The sequence below is a fragment of the Chanodichthys erythropterus genome, chromosome 21 (genome assembly GCF_024489055.1).
Source record: "Chanodichthys erythropterus isolate Z2021 chromosome 21, ASM2448905v1, whole genome shotgun sequence".
Classification (NCBI taxonomy): Eukaryota; Metazoa; Chordata; class Actinopteri; order Cypriniformes; family Xenocyprididae; genus Chanodichthys; species Chanodichthys erythropterus.
This window is the reverse complement of record NC_090241.1, coordinates 26,781,507-26,800,719: the sequence shown is the minus strand read 5'-3', so window position 1 is coordinate 26,800,719 and position 19,213 is coordinate 26,781,507. Positions and strand designations below refer to the sequence as shown.

General features: G+C 35.4%; 1 protein-coding gene across 3 annotated transcripts; it reads right to left on the bottom strand.

Annotated features, from left to right (window-relative positions):
- Nucleotides 1-1,609: 1,609 nt before the first annotated feature.
- Nucleotides 1,610-19,192, bottom strand: fkbp5 (FKBP prolyl isomerase 5). Of its 3 annotated transcripts, none has more exons than XM_067373005.1 (12): nucleotides 19,054-19,192; nucleotides 12,102-12,234; nucleotides 11,765-11,909; nucleotides 8,682-8,824; nucleotides 7,726-7,840; nucleotides 7,461-7,617; nucleotides 5,561-5,651; nucleotides 5,102-5,185; nucleotides 4,704-4,889; nucleotides 4,385-4,624; nucleotides 3,713-3,811; nucleotides 1,610-2,771 (listed from the first exon to the last, which is right to left on the bottom strand). In XM_067373005.1, the coding sequence occupies exons 2-12, from the start codon at nucleotides 12,204-12,206 to the stop codon at nucleotides 2,676-2,678; spliced, it is 1,461 nt and encodes a 486-aa protein (XP_067229106.1). In that variant the 5' UTR covers nucleotides 12,207-12,234; nucleotides 19,054-19,192; the 3' UTR covers nucleotides 1,610-2,675. The 3 variants fall into 3 exon arrangements, with proteins under 3 accessions (XP_067229106.1, XP_067229104.1, XP_067229107.1); XM_067373003.1 differs by lacking the exon at nucleotides 19,054-19,192 and adding an exon at nucleotides 14,899-15,100; XM_067373006.1 differs by lacking the exons at nucleotides 3,713-3,811; nucleotides 19,054-19,192 and adding an exon at nucleotides 14,899-15,100.
- Nucleotides 19,193-19,213: the final 21 nt, after the last annotated feature.

Sequence of the window (19,213 nt, the reverse complement as noted above, 5' to 3'; positions counted from 1 at the left end):
TGGCACCGCGAAGAAGAGCCTCTTGGCAGGCTGAGGACCGAGCGGCAGTGTGTCTGGGAGCCGGACCCAGCATTTTTTTTTTCTTTCTTTTTCCTCTCTCCCCTCTCTCGTCCTGTCGCTCCCCTTGCTTCCGTCTCCTTTCTCTCGTCTCGTCTGTCCTTACCCCCAGGTGCTGCGGCCGCCGAGACAGGCCCCGGGGGGAGTAAAGCGCAGTCTCGGAGGTACCCCCCGGCCTGCGAGGGGCGTTGGGGGTATGTGACGAGCAGGGCGGGCGAGAGCCGTGAGGGAACGGCGCGAGGCCGGTGACGCGAGTGATAATGAGCGTCACCTGCGAGGCGTGCCGGCCTCGAGTCTCTCACGGAGGAGCTCCGGAGGCATAAAAGGAGGAGCGACATCAGTGAAGGACGAGAGAGGACCAGGCCTGGACTTTATTTTATGGTTTATTATGTTTGTGTGGCCGGCAGACGTCCGCGAGGGTCTGCCGGCATTACTTTCGTTTTGTTTGTTTATTTTATATTAAAGTTTTGTTGAATGTTCGCCGGTTCCCGCCTCCTTCTTCCCACATCTACTAACCTCGTTACAGACATATTTAAATCAGTTCATGTGAGTACAGTGGCTTAATATTAATATTATAAAGCGACAAGAATACTTTTGGTGAGGCAAAAATAATAATAATAATAATAACGACTTATTTAGTGATGGCCGATTTCGAAACACTGCTTCAGGAAGCATTGTGAATCTGTGTGTCGAATCTGCAGTTCGGAGCGCCAAAGTCACGTGATTTCAGCAGTTTGGCGGTTACACGCGATCCGATTCATGATTCGATACACTGATTCATGATTCGATACACTGATTCATTTATGCTCCGATGCTTTCTGAAGCAGTGTTTTGAAATCGGTCATCACTAAATAAGTCGGTTTTTTTTTTTTGGTTTTTTTTTGCCGCACCAAAAATATTCTCGTCGCTTTATAATATTAATATTGAGCCACTGTACTTTTGGTGAACTAACCCTTTAAGAGTATCTAATTTTAACAGTATTTCAATATTTTACTCATTCTGAAAGTAGGCTCAAAGAGCACTGGTCTTCAACACCTAAGAAACATGTCAGTGAAAGTCATGTTTATTTTCTAAAATCAAAATAAAACTGAATAAATAAGGACGACACAGCCTCTTAAACATCTACAAATAGGCCTACTTTTTGAAAGAAGTTTCTTATTCTCACCAAGGCTGAAAAAAACAGAAAAAAACAGTAATATTATTTAAAATGATATATATATTTCATATTTTAATATATTTTGAAATATAATGTATTTCCAGGATTCTTTGATGAATGGAAAATTCAAAAGAACAGCATTTATTTTATATAGAAATCTTTGTATAAATCTGGTTATATCTGTCTTTACTGTTTTTGATCAATTAACTAAATAAAAGTATTCATTTCTTTGAAGAAAAAAAATAATCAAATAGTACAGAGCCCAAACAGTGGTTCTTCTGAATAGTGTTCATATTAGACTTGCCTGTAGATGTAATGTGTAAATGTAAGTCTTAAGTCAATGAGTGTAATGACTGTACAAAAACACAATACAGCTGGACAGTTTTTTTTTATATATATATATATATATATATATTTATTGACAGGCCTGCTGTAATGCATCAAACTGTAAACAGAAAAAAAAGTTAACAAACTGTTTATTATTAATATTATTAAAACTGTCTGAAACATGGGGAACATACTGAAAAACATGCAAACCACACAAGTTAGTATTTGATCAAATAAACAAGTGGGTTTAAGAGAACAGTTACTTGAAATATTCCTATTTTGCCAAAAAAAATGCCTAAAAAGCATTTGAGCTTCAAACTTGTAATGGAAACTCAGCTCAAAAATATAGCTATTGAATTTCAGTCAAGTGTATCTACCGGTATCCAGGTTGAAACTAACCTGTTAACATTTTAAAATATAGACGTTCCCAGGATGCAGTAAAGAAGCATGCACAAGTCTCTCCAAAGTATCAAAAGTGTGTTTGTGAATGTGGGCCTGCTGCGACTCCTCAAAGAATACAGCGGGGAGAGTCGCAAAATAGGTTTTCCCCAAAGGGAGGATTGCACTTTTAGGTCCAGCTATCCACTATGGTCACTTGCACCTAAATATCGTACACACTTATACAAATATGATACAAAAAACATCAAGCCTCCAGTACACACCTCACCACTGCAAACCTAAACTCCTAATCTGATTATGCACAAAGTCGATGCATTTACACTGAATACTGTACAGTTACAGTACATCATAAGGTACTAGGCTGTATTCAAGTCTATGCAATACAATATAAAACCATATGCTTTCGCATTAATGCAGCGGATGAATGCCTTTTTGAGAGCTGAGGCGTGCACTGTAGAGGTTTACAGGTGGTCATAGGATTGTGCGCTTTGGTTTTTGTTGTTGTTTCTTTTCTGTTCTTGTAGGAATGTCATTAAGGTTTGCAGCTCCTCAATATCCCTTAGCCGTTATTAGAATCTTTCCCAGCAATTGTTTTCAGTCTGAGAGATGATGAGGTCAGAGGTCAAGGCATACAGAGGGCTTGTCCACACCCCCTACCCACTGCCTCTCTCATGACGCAATCGAGGACGAACCAGTCATCCCCACAGCCTGGGCCTCCTGAATAGCGGCTGGAGTTTTAGGACCCGTCCTGACTGTGACGCGGTCTCTTTAGTCCTTGTTTATTCTGATCTGAAATTCCACTCTCTTCTTTTTTCCTTTTTAATCGGCCCACCTACAAACAGAGACAAAACATTTTTAGATGCTAAAACTAATAGTATTTTCTTCAAACAATAAAGACAGCAGTTATTAAAAGGATAGTTTGCCCAAAAATTATTTACTTGCTATCATTTTGTTCCAAACAGGTATGATTTTTTTTTTCCACCTATGCAGAATTGTGATCAGGCACTGTTCCAAAATTGGCAAAAAGCACCATTAAAATAGGTTTGATGCCAAACATTCCAGGTTCTTGTTTGTCTCGTTAATAATTGAGCTTAACATGGTTATTATAATTAACTAAAACTATTAAAAACATTACTGTTAATTGAAATAAATTTAAAATAAAATAAAATATAAATATTAGTTGATTAACTTAAACTAAACAGAAATTAAAAATGCTGCTTTGGCAATATACTTAAACTTGAAGCACTAAAATTATTAACTGGGAAAAAAAAAAAGAAAACTAAAACTGAAATGAAATAAAATAAAATAAAATAAATATATAAATAAACCTAAATAGCAATATTAAATTAAAAATGAAACAAATTTAAAAATAAAAGTTCAATTTAGATCAGTGGTTCTCAACCAGGGGACCTGTGTTCCAAGGGGCACACAGGATGGTTTCAAATTGTTTAAATTAATACATTATTATTAATTCATTAAAATAATAAAACTGTAATCTAAATCAAAATACTTTCTTTTTATTTATACCTCAATCTTTGTTTTTATTAAAAAACATACAGTTCAACAGGGCGTTCTCGAGTCAAAATATTTGAGAACCACTGATTTAGAGATCTACAGAAAAGGGGAAGATTCTCAGTCATTAACAAATTAAATTTCAGACTGTATCCCGTACAAAAATATTGCGTGTCTTCAAAAGTCTAAAAAGTCCTACTGACTGCATTTATTTTGCTTTAAAGTTATCATGAAATGGAAGTTTTTCTTATTGTGACGTACATCTGAAAAAATGTAGGGCGGGACTTGATTTTGTCCATCGGGAAATGATTGGATCGCTGCTGTGATATCATGTGAGTGACAGGTTGTCCCGCCCTTGCACTGAAAAACATGTCAGAAGAGAAGAGATGGGGAAGAGAAAGGGAAGTTATTTTAATTACGACGGCACGTGAATTTAAAAAATATAGTAATGATATCCACGGATAAATCATTTATAATAAATACTCCAATATTTCATAAAAATAAAAATGGTCCATTTTGATTTCATGGTGACTTCATTGATGCTTTTTGTCATTTTTGGTCAAAATGGTCACAATTTCATTGTATGCAAAAGTGCTATGAAACTTGGATGAAAGAAAAACCACACAGGTTTGAAATAACATGAAGGTGAGTAAATAACAAAATTTTCCATTTTAAAAAATCTAATATTACTCCAATTAAATTTTTGTTGACTTGACTAATACTTTGTCAAATGTCAATAAGCTTTACCCCAAGATTCTGTCTGAGCCTCTTGAGAGGTATTAGTGTTTTTGAATGAGGTTAGCTTTGTTGAGTACAACCAGGGGCATTGTTTATTCAAGTAAAGAATCAAGCACTTTCTAATGCTGCATTCAAGAAATGGCAACATAAGTGAATTTGTCAAGAATAAACTTTTCCTTCTGGCCAGTGTAATACCTTGGCATCGTGTTCAGCAAACCTCTGGAACATGTTTGCATAGATCTTCTTGTCACGTTCATGGTGCTCACGAATCTTACGCTGACAGATGGCAATCTGGCTGCGGGCAGCATGGTTGAAGGAGTTAACTTGCAAAACTTGCCTGAAGTCCATCAGGGCCATGCTGAACTCGTTACGCAACAGACGCGCTTCACCTCGTCGATATAGAGCTTTCTCATTTTCTGGGTCCAACTCTATAACCTAGTAAAGAAAACCATTATGAATTGGAAAAAAAAAATTGTTCACTGCTATCTTGATATTTTATTACTGCTGTCTCTACCTTGTTGCAGTTCTCCACTGTTTGAGAGTACTCGCGCAAACGCAGATAGCACAATGCGAGATTCAGATGGGCCACTAAGAGGAGAGCCTGGATGGCTTGTTGCTGCTCCTTTCCTACACCACACTCCATCTCTAACCAGACTACAATCTGATGGTACTGAATTACAGCATGGTTGTACCGTCCAGCCTGAATATACAGTATAAAGAAGAATGCCATCAAAACAAGAACAAAAGATGATCGTAGAAAACATTTGAGCTCAAATAAAAATATTTTAGATTAAATTATAACTATTATTATTAGTTTTATATATTTAGTATTATCTATAATAAAATAAAAAGCAGCTCAGTAGGCAAGAATAGGCCAGTAACTGTATACCAAAGACAAAAGTGTAGACAAACCTTGAAATACTGTGTCCCTTTTTGTTTAACTAAAACAGCACGTTCCAATTTCTCTTTAAGGTCCATTTCCCAGAAATCTTTGGCCTGAAACACATGAGGAATTGTCAATGTAGGTTTTTTAGGTTCTCTGTCAATTCTGTCTATGACCATTAGATGGCACACTTTAACTGTATTCTGGGATTTCCCACTCCGAAGACTTGTGTGTTTGAAAACGTAATTTTTAACACACACACACACACACACATACATATATATAAATATATATATGTGTGTGTGTGTGTGTGTGTGTTTGAAAACGTAATTTTTAACACACACACACACACACACACATATATATATATATATATATATTTTTTTTTTTCTGTCTTCTAGTATATGATCACACAATCATTCATTAAGCCTTGAGATCATTCAGAAAGCTTTTACTAAATACTGTGGGTCTAAAATGAAATATTTCACCTTTTCAAAGTCCTTCAGTGTAACTTCATATAGTAGTTCTGCATTTGATCCAATGTCATATTCTTTTTTACCCTCTTTGCCATAACCGTACCTGAAAGCATAACACAGACAGAGTAAGATGGTGATCGAGTATGTCAGATTATTATAATATAATATAATATAATATAATATAATATAATATAATATAATATAATATAATATAATATAATATAATATAATATAATATAATATAATATAATATAATATAATATATACTAACAACAAACCCGATTCCAAAAAAGTTGGGACACTGTACAAATTGTAAATAAAAACAGAATGCAATGATGTGGAAGTTTCAAATTTCAATATTCAATATTCAGTATTCAGAATACAACATAGATGACATATCAAATGTTTAAACTGAGAAAATGTATAATTTTAAGGGAAAAATAAGTTGATTTTAAATTTCATGGCATCAACACATCTTAAAAAAGTTGGGACAAGGCCATGTTTACCACTGTGTGGCATCCCTCTCTTCTTTTTATAACAGTCAAAAAACGTCTGGGGACTGAGAAGAAAAGTTGCTCAAGTTTAAGAATAGGAATGTTGTCCCATTCTTGTCTAATACAGGCTTCTAGTTGCTCAACTGTCTTAGTTCTTGTTTGTCGCATCTTCCTCTTTATGATGTGCCAAATGTTTTCTACGGGTGAAAGATCTGGACTGCAGGCTTGCCATTTCAGTACCCGGATCCTTCTTCTACGCAGCCATGATGTTGTAATTGATGCAGTATGTGGTCTGGTATTGTCATGTTGGAAAATGCAAGGTATTCCCTGAAAGAGACGATGTCTGAATGGGAGCATATGTTGTTCTAGAACTTGAATATACCTTTCAGCATTGTTGGTGCCTTTCCAGATGCGTAAGCTGCCCATGCCACACGCACTCATGCATCCCCATACCATCAGAGATGCAGGCTTCTGAACTGAGCGCTGATAACAACTTGGGTTGTCCTTGTCCTTTTTAGTCCGGATGACATGGGGTCCCAGTTTTCCAAAAAGAACTTCAAATTTTGATTCGTCTGACCACAGAACAGTTTTCCACTTTGCCACAGTCCATTTTAAATGAGCCTCGGCCCAGAGAAAACGCCTGCGCTTCTGGATCATGTTTAGATATGGCTTCTTTTTTGACCTATAGAGTTTTAGCCGGCAACGCATATGGCACGGTGGATTGTGTTCACCGACAATGTTTTCTGGAAGTATTCCTGAGCCCATGTTGTGATTTCCATTACAGTAGCATTCCTGTATGTGATGCAGTGCCGTCTAAGGGCCCGAAGATCACGGGCATCCAGTATGGTTTTCCGGCCTTGACACTTACACACAGAGATTGTTCCAGATTCTCTGAATCTTTGGATGATATTATGCACTGTAGATGATGATAACTTCAAACTCTTTGCAATTTTTCTCTGAGAAACTCCTTTCTGATATTGCTCCAATATTTTTCACCGCAGCATTGGGGGAATTGGTGATCCTCTGCCCATCTTGACTTCTGAGAGACACTGCCACTCTGAGAGGCTCTTTTTTATACCCAATCATGTTGCCAGTTTACCTAATAAGTTGCAAATTGGTCCTCCAGCTGTTCCTTGTATGTACATTTAACTTTTCCGGCGTCTTATTGCTACCTTTACCCAACTTTTTTGGAATGTGTAGTTCTCATGAAATAAAAAAAAATTAGCCAATATTTGGCATGATATTTCAAAATGTCTCACTTTCAACTTTTGATATGTTATCTATATTCTGTTGTGAATAAAATATAAGTTTATGAGATTTGTAAATTATTGCATTCCTTATTTATTCACAGTTTGTACAGTGTCCCAACTTTTTTGGAATCGGGTTTGTATTAAAAACAAAACAGAATAGAATCTTACTTGGGCTTTAGGTATAATAAACAGCATTCGCCCTTTTGGATTTTCTCCATGGCCCTGTCCACTCCTAAAGGAACACCCACGTCTTCTGATTCACCCACAACAAAGGTGACATCCCGAGACTCAAATAACCGTCCTCCACACCACCCCTGCAAGTGTACTGAGGGACAAAAACCAAATAGCATTATAATGCATATTAATATTGTATCCAAAAGCATTGTCTAGGAATTACAACCATATTACAAATATTCATAATTCTCAGACCTACCATGAACTGTGGCCCCTTCATTAGGATTGTTATAGCCTTCACCTTTGACCTTTATTCTCTTCATGATCCCACCATCTTCTGTAAGCTCCTCCCCTCTGAAGTTCAGCAGCTCAATCTAATTATGGGAAGTAGAACCATTTGTACTTAAAAGTAACAAACTTAGACCAAAAGAGGCTTTTGTGTTCTGAATCTAGCATTATATACACTACAGAGAGACAAATATAACTGTGTGTTTCTTCAACTTCAGGCACTTTTATTGCCCAGGGAATGATTTTTGTTAAAAAAAATACATTTCAGTAGGAAATACTTCGTAGCAAACTTTGTCATAATGGTGTCAACTAGTGTTCCTGGGTGCAAGAATTCAAAGAGTAAACGTTTAGCGGGAGTGAGTAACTTTCGGTTTCCAGTGAAAGATCCAGAGCATTGTAGGCAGTGGGTAAAGACCACAAAGGATCGTAAATATGCCTCAACAGAAAATCTGAAAAACCTCTGTATTTGTAGTGAATATTTCAAACTGGATGACTACGAACACAGTGTTTTAGGCCAAACGCAGGGGGAAAGTTGAAAAAAAACTGCCATTCTGTCAGTGCCGCAATTCTGTCATCATTTACTCAGCCTCAAGTAGTTCCAAACCTGTATAAACTTCTTTGTTCTGCTGAACACAAAGAAGATATTTTGAAGAATGTCTGTAACAGGTGTGGGGCAACACTGACTTCCATAGTATTTTTTTCAATACTATAGAAGTCAATGATGCTCCACTGAGTTTTCATGAAAGCCCTGAAGCTGTCAAAAGTCATTTTGCAATATCCAGTGGACTTTTGCTGACAAATAAACGCAAATTTCAACACAGAGAACAAGCAAACATGGTTCATTTACATATACTACTGACATTGTAACAATACAAAGTGGGTTAAAAAAATCGGCAAAGTTACACTTTAAGTGCTTGATGTTCCTACCTCAAACACAAGTGTGGCATTGGGAGGAACCTTTGGTGGGCTGCCAGCCGAACCGTACGCATATTCAGGCTTACAAAGCATCAAGCACACCTCTCCTTTCTGCATGGAACACACAACAATATCCCACGCCTTGATGACCTGACCTGTGTGAATCAACCAGACAGTACTCATGAATTCAATGATTGAATCACACTATTTTAAATGCTTTGCTATTATAAGGTAAGTATAAGTAACTAAAAGAACTTTATAAGTAAATACTTGTTATATCTTTGTTTTATTTATATGCATAAATATATTACTTATTATGAATAAATATCTAATAAGTAAAACTTCATAATCCAAAGATACTGGAACCTTACTGAATATAGTTTTTTTCATTTTAAATACTGAACAAAAAATTAGTTTGAGACGACGTCTGGATGGGAGCATATGTCTTATAAATCTTTGTTTTATTTATATGCATAAATATATTACTTATTATGAATAAATATCTAATAAGTAAAACTTCATAATCCAAAGATACTGAAACATACTGAACAGTGCCGTTTGTTTTTTTGTTTTTTTTAATTTTAAATACTGAACAAAAAATTTGTTTGTGGCTCATTTTCATAGCAAATAATTTGTGTTAATATTAGGGGTGTGACGAGACAGGTATCTCACCAGACGAGACGAGACGCAAGATTGAGTTCACGAGAGGAGACAAGATTTTTACACACTATTTTTAAGAAATCCTCAATGGCGAAATATATGACTAGAACAAAATATTGTGCAGGTGTATTTGAAATGTTTTAACTAATCATCTTGTAATGAATGTCATTTCAGTTCTACTTTCTGAGTATGAATTATCATATGCAGTAAAAGACAACAATACTCAAGTACTGTAAAAGGTTTTGCCACTAACTCAACTGACTGACTTCTCTTCTGTATGATTTCAGTCTCTTCAGACCTTACTGTACATGATTTATGAGCTTCTACATCTTTTGACTTCCTAACTGAACTCCTTTCCACAAACTGATCATAGAAATAAAAACACTATAAATAAAAATTGTAACACTTTACAATAAGGTCTCATTTATTAACATTAATGTATTAACCAACATAAACTAACAATGAGCAATATATTTGCTACAGTATTTATTAATCTTTGTTTATGTTAGTTAATAAAATAATCATTCTTTGTTAGTTCATGATAGTTCACAGTGCATTAACTAATGTTAACAAATGAAACCTTACTGTTTGTGCTTAATAAGATTAAGAGAAAACTGTTATTCATTTTTTATGGTAACACTTTACAATAAGTGCAACCATCGCACTCTCTCAATATTCAAAGTGCAAATAAGACCCACTTTTTCTTTGATACAGAGCTAAGAGATGGTTACAACTACACTGCCCAGCCTAAAATATTTTTCATATTGAGAGATATTTGCATTCATCAGGGAGCCGCTTTCAAAATGCGGGGTATTGAAATCGCGTTTGAATGCGCGCTCGCGTTTACTTTCACTTCCATGTACTCTGTAAACGACAGTGGAGGCGTAATGTAAACATAGTGGTGGCATATTCTTTCCTAATCATCCTAACACTCTGTCATGGCAACATCACGAGACTACTTTTCGCCTCAATGAGAAATCTCGTCACACCCCTATTTTAATATATTTATGTTGAAATACAAATCATTTCTTTGAGAATGAAACAGCAGATAATAAGGGAGGCACCACACGTCTAAACAACACCAGTAATTGCATTCCTTATTGAATGGAACCACAAACATCATTAAACAGGAATTTGCTCTTAAGCGAGAAATATGGAATGAAATTGGCAGGTTCCATGACAGTTTCATTTAACAGACACTTATGATAGAGTACTAATGAATTAAACATATCAGTGTAATATAAACTATTTGCTTGTGCAAATCAAATAAATATGAGACATTTAGATTAGATTTGCTTTTTTGTCATCTATTACAAAGTGTACAACTTGATTTGCCACTTTATTGATTTACTTAAAATGAACTAGAACAGCACAATTCTTGAACTTAATTTGTAGTAGTAGATTTAAAAGTGCAAAATAAAAGTTTACTTATTTGTGTGAGAATACATGAATAATTTAAGTATTGTATGTTTTGCTGCGGTAACTGGGTAGAGGATCCTAGTTCCTAACATGCTTTGCATGGGACTGGATAGGTAAATGTTTAAATTAAGTATATATTTGAGTGTGTGGGTGTTTTTAAGATTAAAAAAATGTTTAATGTTCTTTCATGTTGATATAAGAGTGGAGTTTTGGTTAGTGGACGGGTATGTGAAGAATAAGTTCCTTTACTCAAAAAGCAATTACTGCTCTCTTTCACCACAAGTGAATGAATGACGCATTTATATAGCGCTAAGTACAAATGTACATCCGCTTTAAAATCATATCAGGGGTCTCCCCTCATCCACCACCAGTGTGCAGCATCCGCTTGGATGATGCGACAGCAGCCAGAGTAAAAGAGCGCCGGTGCGCTCACCACACACCAGCTGTAGGTGGAGAGGAGAGAGTGATAGAGCCAGTTCAATGCATGATGATTATTAGGAGGCCATGATTGGTAAGGGCCAATGGAGGGAATTTGGCCAGGACACCGGGGTTACACCCCAACTCTTTACAAGAAGAGAGATGACCACAGAGAACCAGGACCTCGGTTTAACGTCTCATCCAAAGGACAGTGAGTTAATGTGACTAATGTCTAATTTTATTAGCGCTTTCTCAGATGAGTTTGGGTTTCTACACACAAAGTATTTGAGTAGAGTTGGCAGTTTAATTTAAGGTTAAGCAAATCTATCAAAACCCAATGTGTGGAACCACTGTCCACAACAGCATTAAGTTGAGCCAAATAATTGCACCCTGCACAGTGGCCACTATTAAAATTAATGAATATGAAAAAATACATGTAATAGCATAGCACATACAATGATTTTTCTGCTTATCCATATGTCACACTGGATTTCTTTCATTAAAGAATAACTGTCTCTCTTGCAACACATTATTTGTTTCAATAAACACATTAAATTTGTAAAATGAAATATGTGAAATGAATCTATGAAATCTATTACCTTTTCCCATATTGAAAACAAAGGGCTCCTTGCGGTCTAGACTGGAGTCAAACTTCTTCCCATTGAGGAGTCTGCCTGTGTAGTGGACATACACCCTGTCCCCGATCATCGGCCTTTCCCCCTCCACACCATGCTGTTTCACAATCTTTAGAGAAGTATGGGAGAAAAAAGTGAACAATCCATTCTTACAGTACCTCATATTTATTTTAAATTATCACCAGATCACCAACAGTGGTTGCAGACATTTGGACCCCACTGTATCATTCATGACTACAGAAAAAAATACAGAAATTATAATCTAACAGCTGTGATATAGAGTTACTAATGACTGGATTACCTTACATACTCCACGGTCACCGTTTGGAGTGACATCCGTGCCTTGGGAGGTAAATACAGCAGCTGGGCACTGGTTACTGGAAAAGATATCCTCTAAAGATGACATCTCTCCACTCAAACATACCCGTGTTCCCCTAAAAAAACAAACATACTATATTTGCCTTTTCATCTTAGACAATTATTATAAGGCACTGCTATCTTTAAATAAATTAAAATGTTTAGAGTTAAATTTCTTCATATGCTTGGGGTATATGTTCATACAAAAATATGTTGAAATCCTTATTTTGTGATGCTGCCATTCTTTTTTACCCTTTATATCAAAAAATCTAAATCAAAATTATATTAAATAATCTATTTAGACATTTTATATTATTCTCAAAAGGAAAGACTCAAATATGTGAGTGAGCACGCTCGTATCGTTGTGTTTTTGACATCTTTCACAAGATTGCCTTAATTATTTTGTTTTCCTTCCTAGAAAAATTGTTAGTTGGTCCCTGTGTGTGTGTGTGTGTGTGTGTGTGTGTGTGTGTGTGTGTGTGTGTGTGTGTGTGTGTGTGTGTGTGTGTGTGTGTGTGTGTGTGTGTGTGTGTGTGTGTGTGTGTGTGTGTGTGTGTGTGTGAGAAGCATACATGTGTAGTTTTGGCCTTTTTTAAAGCTTGTGAACGTGTGCGGCGGAACACTATGTTCCCTTTTATTCTATGTTCCTGGCACAAATTCAGATTCTAGAGAACGATGTCTTGTGAGATTTATGTCAGTAAACCTAGTAAAAAGACATGAGAAGAAAACAGAACGGAGAAGGGAACATTCAGTCCAGTGTGCTTTACTTGAGGCAATGAGACACTACAATGACTCAAGGCTCTCAATCCAAGACCTTCTTTTTGTATCTATACACACACACAAACACTGAAGGTTACAAGAAGTGTACACATTTCTAAGAAAATTCTATTAATGCACAAGAGCAGATATAGCATTTGAAAGCAGACTGCTCTGTACCAAACTGATCATTGTATAAATAACATATTTTTGCATTGAAAGTATAATATATTAATTAATAATACAAATATTAACCTCACTGCATGTAAGTTTAGGGTTTATGTCTTGAAATTACATGTGGCAGAGTGAAAATTAAGAGTCCAGGTTATTTGACACAGAAACAGTCTGCTACCATCACGGCTCTAACAGAATTGCTGTGGAAACGTATCATTCTTTGAGCACAATTTAGTCTAAAAACCCAAGATGTAGGCCGTGAACGTAAGTAAGTCAACAAAAGTCACAAATACAATAGCAATTTGATTAAACAACGATTAAAGCTGTAATTGACAAAATTTACATACAGATTTAATGTTTTTAACATCTAACTGTACAAAAACTCTAATTCTAAAAACTCAGTACTTCTAACTTTCTTGGAATCAAATGCTATGAAGTTCCTCTAATGGATCTTAAAAATCAGCCATAAAATGTAAAGATGGTGTGACAGCTCTTCTTTCTATATCCCAACTTTTACTGTTCTGTCCCACTGCTGACCAATCTGTCATTGTCTATTTGTCCACCTGTGTTTGTCTCTATGCTTTTCCAGCCAACTGTCTCAAAGTCTTTCTCTGCATTGATCAACTCATTTAAAGGTGGTGTGACTTTTCTAAGCCCTTATTGGAGCTCCCTCTCAGATGTCCACAGTGTGGGGAGATTGCAACAGGCATTCCTGTTACAAAGATGAGCTTTCAGAGACAGTTGAATCATTCCATCCTCAAACATACCGTCCGCAGTCAAGTACAACATGTACTCACTCAGATTCCTAGTTAATCACCTTGTCAGACACCCAGACTCTTTCGGTACTGATGACATACAAACTGTCGAAAACATCAAAATTGAATCATCTGTCGACAATGGTGGGTTTTGCAACTCTTGAAAACATCTCTTGACACTAAAATCCAGGGTGTGACCACCATAGACAATGAGGGGAATTAATCTTACCACAATATTCAAATAAGTGATGGTTAATTGGTTAATTCTGGACAATGGTTAATTCTTAAATCATCATATTTGATCCCTTCCAGACCTAAATATGTGATTATACCCCAACAAAAAGCTGAGCTTGTAAAAGCCACAAGAATCAACTTGCCATTTACAATAAAAATGAGTTATAATCTAAAAAGGATTGACTAAAAAATATGCTTGAGGAAGCAGGTCAGCGTAACCAAGTTCTAAGCCGTATCTTCAGTAATAGTAGCCTATAACGGTGAGGAGACATGAAATGATATTTTAAAAAAATATGAAAACCTGACTCCTCATCACATCTCAAAGTACAAAAAAGGAAAAGGCAGAAAGCATTTTCAATCCATTGGCATATTGCTCATTTTTACACCATGAACATCAGTCTTTATGGCTTTGATGGATTAATGATTAATGAAATAGTAAGCAAAAGTGTATACAAAATAAAGAAACCTAATATAAAAAGAATATACATTCATTGAGTTCTCTCGCATCAGAATCGAAAAGGGGTGCTTCATGTCCTCTCAGTTTCATACAATCCTCCCTACATCTCGGACGCAACTACAGCACATAGATAGCAATATGCAAATTTAATTATAGCTACAGTTTTCTTTCCAGCATTAGTATTCATTCATTTGAACTAAAATATAAGCCCACACGGCGATATTTTACTTGATTTTGAAGATAAAGCATAGTACCAAGAGAAAACAGGCTTTTTCTATTGTCACCAGAAAGCTGTCTTAAGTAGCTATAAAAGGTAGGCTGCGCGATGAATAAAGAATCGAAACAAGCATGAAATCTAGACTTACAATATTTCCCTTTTGTTGTCCGTTCCTCTCATGTGCTTGACCATATATCCGTCCGTATGCAACTTCAGTGAGTCTTACCGGCGAATACAACCTGTGCCTAGCGGCTTAAAGGGGAATGAGCCCGCCCTCTCAGCGCGAGAGTACTAGATGTTCTACCGGCAGTATTTTACACTTCTCCACACCAATAATAATCAACACGATACGCCTCTAAGAGACATTTGAACGGGGGAAATGAAATGAGACTAAAGGAGGAGGAGTAAACGCGGGGGAGGGCAATGTAGTGTAAAAATTAAGGGCAGGCCTTGGAAACTGTCCACAAAGTAACACAATGTTCCGGCTGTACTGTAGCTCGCGCTGATGAGAACACAGTGTCCTAGTAGACACCCTGACCCGTAACCCGTTGTGAGCTGACTGAACAGCTCAAGTTGGGAACAGCGTGTACAACCATACAGTCAAGAGCACAGCGATACGCGGAAAGAACAACACGACTATATTATGTTTAAAAAAAGTGGAGGTTTAAACTGATATAATACATTGAAAAAAAAAAAAAAAAAAATCCTGTTGCGATAAAATTGACCGCTGAAAGAAATTTACAGGTAAAATACAATGACAACGTTTTACTGGATGGCATTTTGCTCTCCGTATATTTTGTAATTTGCATAATAAGGTGATAATGGAACTTAAAGCCACATGATGAATTATTGTTCATCAGAATTATTTCCATTAATCATGGCTAAACACCATCAGGGTATCACATGACACCAAAATAATAGACCTAAATATTAAGAACTTTTATTAACTGTTCTTTAAATAACTGGTTACCAAAATCAGAAGAAACTTGATCATTTAAATAAAATATAATCAAATGTTATGCCTCATGCAGGGACCCATGGGAATGTCCTTTTACTTTCATCTTTAAAGATATTGCATTTTCTTTTAACAATACTGTATTGTTAATGTACATGCATGTAATATACATTTTCACATTTTTTTTTACATTATAGTATTTTACAGTAAAATTACATTTATTGTCCACTTAATCAATATATTTCATTTTGTATTGTAAGGTAATAACCATTTAGCAGGTTTTACTGTAGTTAAAAGTCAAAATATTCTTAAACTGTGTAAGATGATGCATTGCCTATTGTATTTTATATATAAATAAATAATAACGCCAGACAGTTGTAACATTGTACATTTAAAGCTAAGCAGTATCTTAAATAAATTATATTTGGGTTTCATTTCTACACAGAATAATTTATGTTGAATATGTTGAAATCAAATCCAGCCTTTCAAGTTTGTATGCCAAATAACATCAGCACTGGCAACACGTTACCTGCCTCAAAAGCCTCTCTAGACTGGAACTGTAACAAAATGTTCCCGATCCATTCACCAGTGCAACAAGAGGTGTCAGCAGGAACACAATAGGTGGCATACGTGATTGTCTGCATTTAAAGGGATTGATTTCCCTTTTCAAGCCTGATTTTTTTAAACAGTAATTTGAGATGGATAATCCATGGTGTGAGTGAAAGAATAGATGAGCTCTGTTTAAGAGGTTCAAGTTATTTAAGATACTCTGCAGATATATCAGGGATTATGATAATCCAGAGAAATGCTGCTTAGCTCATTTATTTGATTGATTTGTAATACAGAAATATTTAGGATATATATTTTTTCAAATGTGCCAAAAATGTAATGAATTAAAAATCACAGATCTCTAATATAATGTCAGCAGGCCTGCAGCTTTTCCAGGATTATCTAGGCAGTACATTAAAGTACTCAAGCATGGAAAAGAGTAGAACAAAATGCTGCCTCGGTTTGGTATCTTAGCAGCAGGGATCTGCGACAGCTTATAATGTGAAACTGCTCAGTACGGATGGTACAAGAAAACAAGTGGGGGGCATTCAAGGATAAGGATTCAGACCAATATGTCACTCTGCCAAAAAGGTCCAAGTGGAGACACGTCATGTTAACTTGTTTGACCTTTTTTCCTGTTCATGTTCAGTGATCATATTCCAATCTAGCAGATCAAAATCACTTTTTTTAATTTTAATTCATCATCAACATTTTTTTCTGACATAAAAATTAAATGTAAAAAACACTTGTGGTTATGTTTTCAATTTACAGACATTTGTTGATAAAGAAATTATATTCTTGACTAATGTGGTGATTCTTAAACAGTCCATTGTGGTTTCATTACATCAAAAGATCTTTCAAATGAACATAGTTTGTAAACTTATGAATCTCAACTTTTTCAGTGAGGAGCATGAACCCACACTGTAAGCCCATACAAGTTGATGGAACTTAAAAAAAATAAATAATGGAAACTTGTTGCCCTAAAAAAGTTAATTTTGTCTTGTTGAACAAACAAGACATATCAAGTTCTTTACATTGGAAAGTGTTAGTTTACTAAAATATCCTGTTACAATAACTAAAATTTACCAGTTTAGGTAACTCAAAATATTAAATTGCACTAAACTAACTTTTATTTGATTTAATTTAAAGTTAAATTAAATAACTTGATTATCTTTGCAGAATTATTATTTTTAGGTAACACAGTAAACAAGGACAAAAATACATACAAAAAGTATTTGCAGTTGCTTATATATCATATTTCATACAAGGAAAAGTTAGTTCAGTCATATATTTTATAGTGTTATACAGTCATGAACAGTTATGCTGACAGCAGGGTTATAAATTACTATATATGTACTGATATATAATGTATACCTCATATACTCGAGCAATATTTTAGGTAGGATTTAGATTAATCAAGAACATCTGTGGCTTGTGGTTTATTAACCAAATAGAATTTTGACTCATCCCCCACTTTGTAAAAATAGAACAAAAATGCATTTACAGAACAATTAATGAACAGTGCTGGCCAATCACGACCTATAACTGAATTCCTGGTATCTTTGCATTAACCAGATTTAAATTTTTAGCATAGTTGAAATATTGGAGATAAATAAAATAATATTTGCATACTATCATATCCTATTTGTTATGTTTGTCACACACTGGCTTGACTTTATAATCTAGATTCAAAGAGGATTGATGCAGATGAACGATGATATCACATTTAATAAACATCAGGAATATAAAAACACCAGCACAAAACATTAACACAAGACAAAGAACAGAAGATAACTGAAGGTATAAATACACAGGATGATGAGGAACAGGTGAGGTGATGAAACAATGAATAACTAAGGCAACCAAGGAAACAGGAACTAAACAGACAGGAAATGAACACAGGAGATAAGACAAAAAAAGTATCAAAATAAAAGTTCATGAACACAAACACAGGGAATCATGACATAGGCCTAGTTAGATTTAAATTAGCTACTAAATAATTAGTGTGTCAAATAAAACAAAGTACAAAATATGGTTTAATATCAGAAACCTCCACAATTTAATACAAGTGGTAGCATTTCCAAAACATGTATACCGTTCTACATACACAAACGTATGTACAAACGTAGGTACAAAAAAGCCATCATCTGCAGAGCACATACTTTAAGTATCTATATATCAAATATGTAAAGTGACAGGTTTTAGGGTATTGGTTTCAGTTCAATTAATGTAACATCTGGTGTGTTCTAGGGCCTTACATCATGCTTTAAACTATATATATATATATATTTTTTTTTTTTTTTTTTTTTTTTTGAATATTTAAAAAGGCCTGCAATTACACAGGGATACTTTTTGGTTACTCTGACATTCAATTGAGCATCAAATACTTTCATAGTACAATTTCTATGTACTACAATCCAAAAGGACACAGAAATACAAAAATGAAAGGACACAGTGTAGCCTATTATTACACGACACTGATTCAGATGTGTAGAGAGAATATCAATAATCTGCACTGTGATGCAAAACACTCAAGAGGTCCCATGATTAAATGGCAAATGTATAAATATAAACCAAAACACAATGGAAAGTTTGTTCAAATAATTCCTATTTTGTATAGGCTATGACAGTCCATATTATACAAGCTTATACACTTTTAGCAGTTATAAGCATGAGGCTAAGAAATGATATAGGCAACAAATGTTAACATTAAACAACATAATTTTCATATATTTGGGATTTCTCATGGAAACCATTGAAAGAACTGCATGCAATAAGGAGTGATTATAGGAGCATCACCTTGGCGCCAAATAATGTCGATTTTTTGGTTACAGTCAAGAGAATAATCCTGTCCGTTTTTCCACTGGATTCTGAGATCAATAGGTCCGCGCGTCAAGAACTAAATGTTCTAGTTCACAGTGGCACGTGCGGTACATGCTCTGTTGACTGACTCATCGGC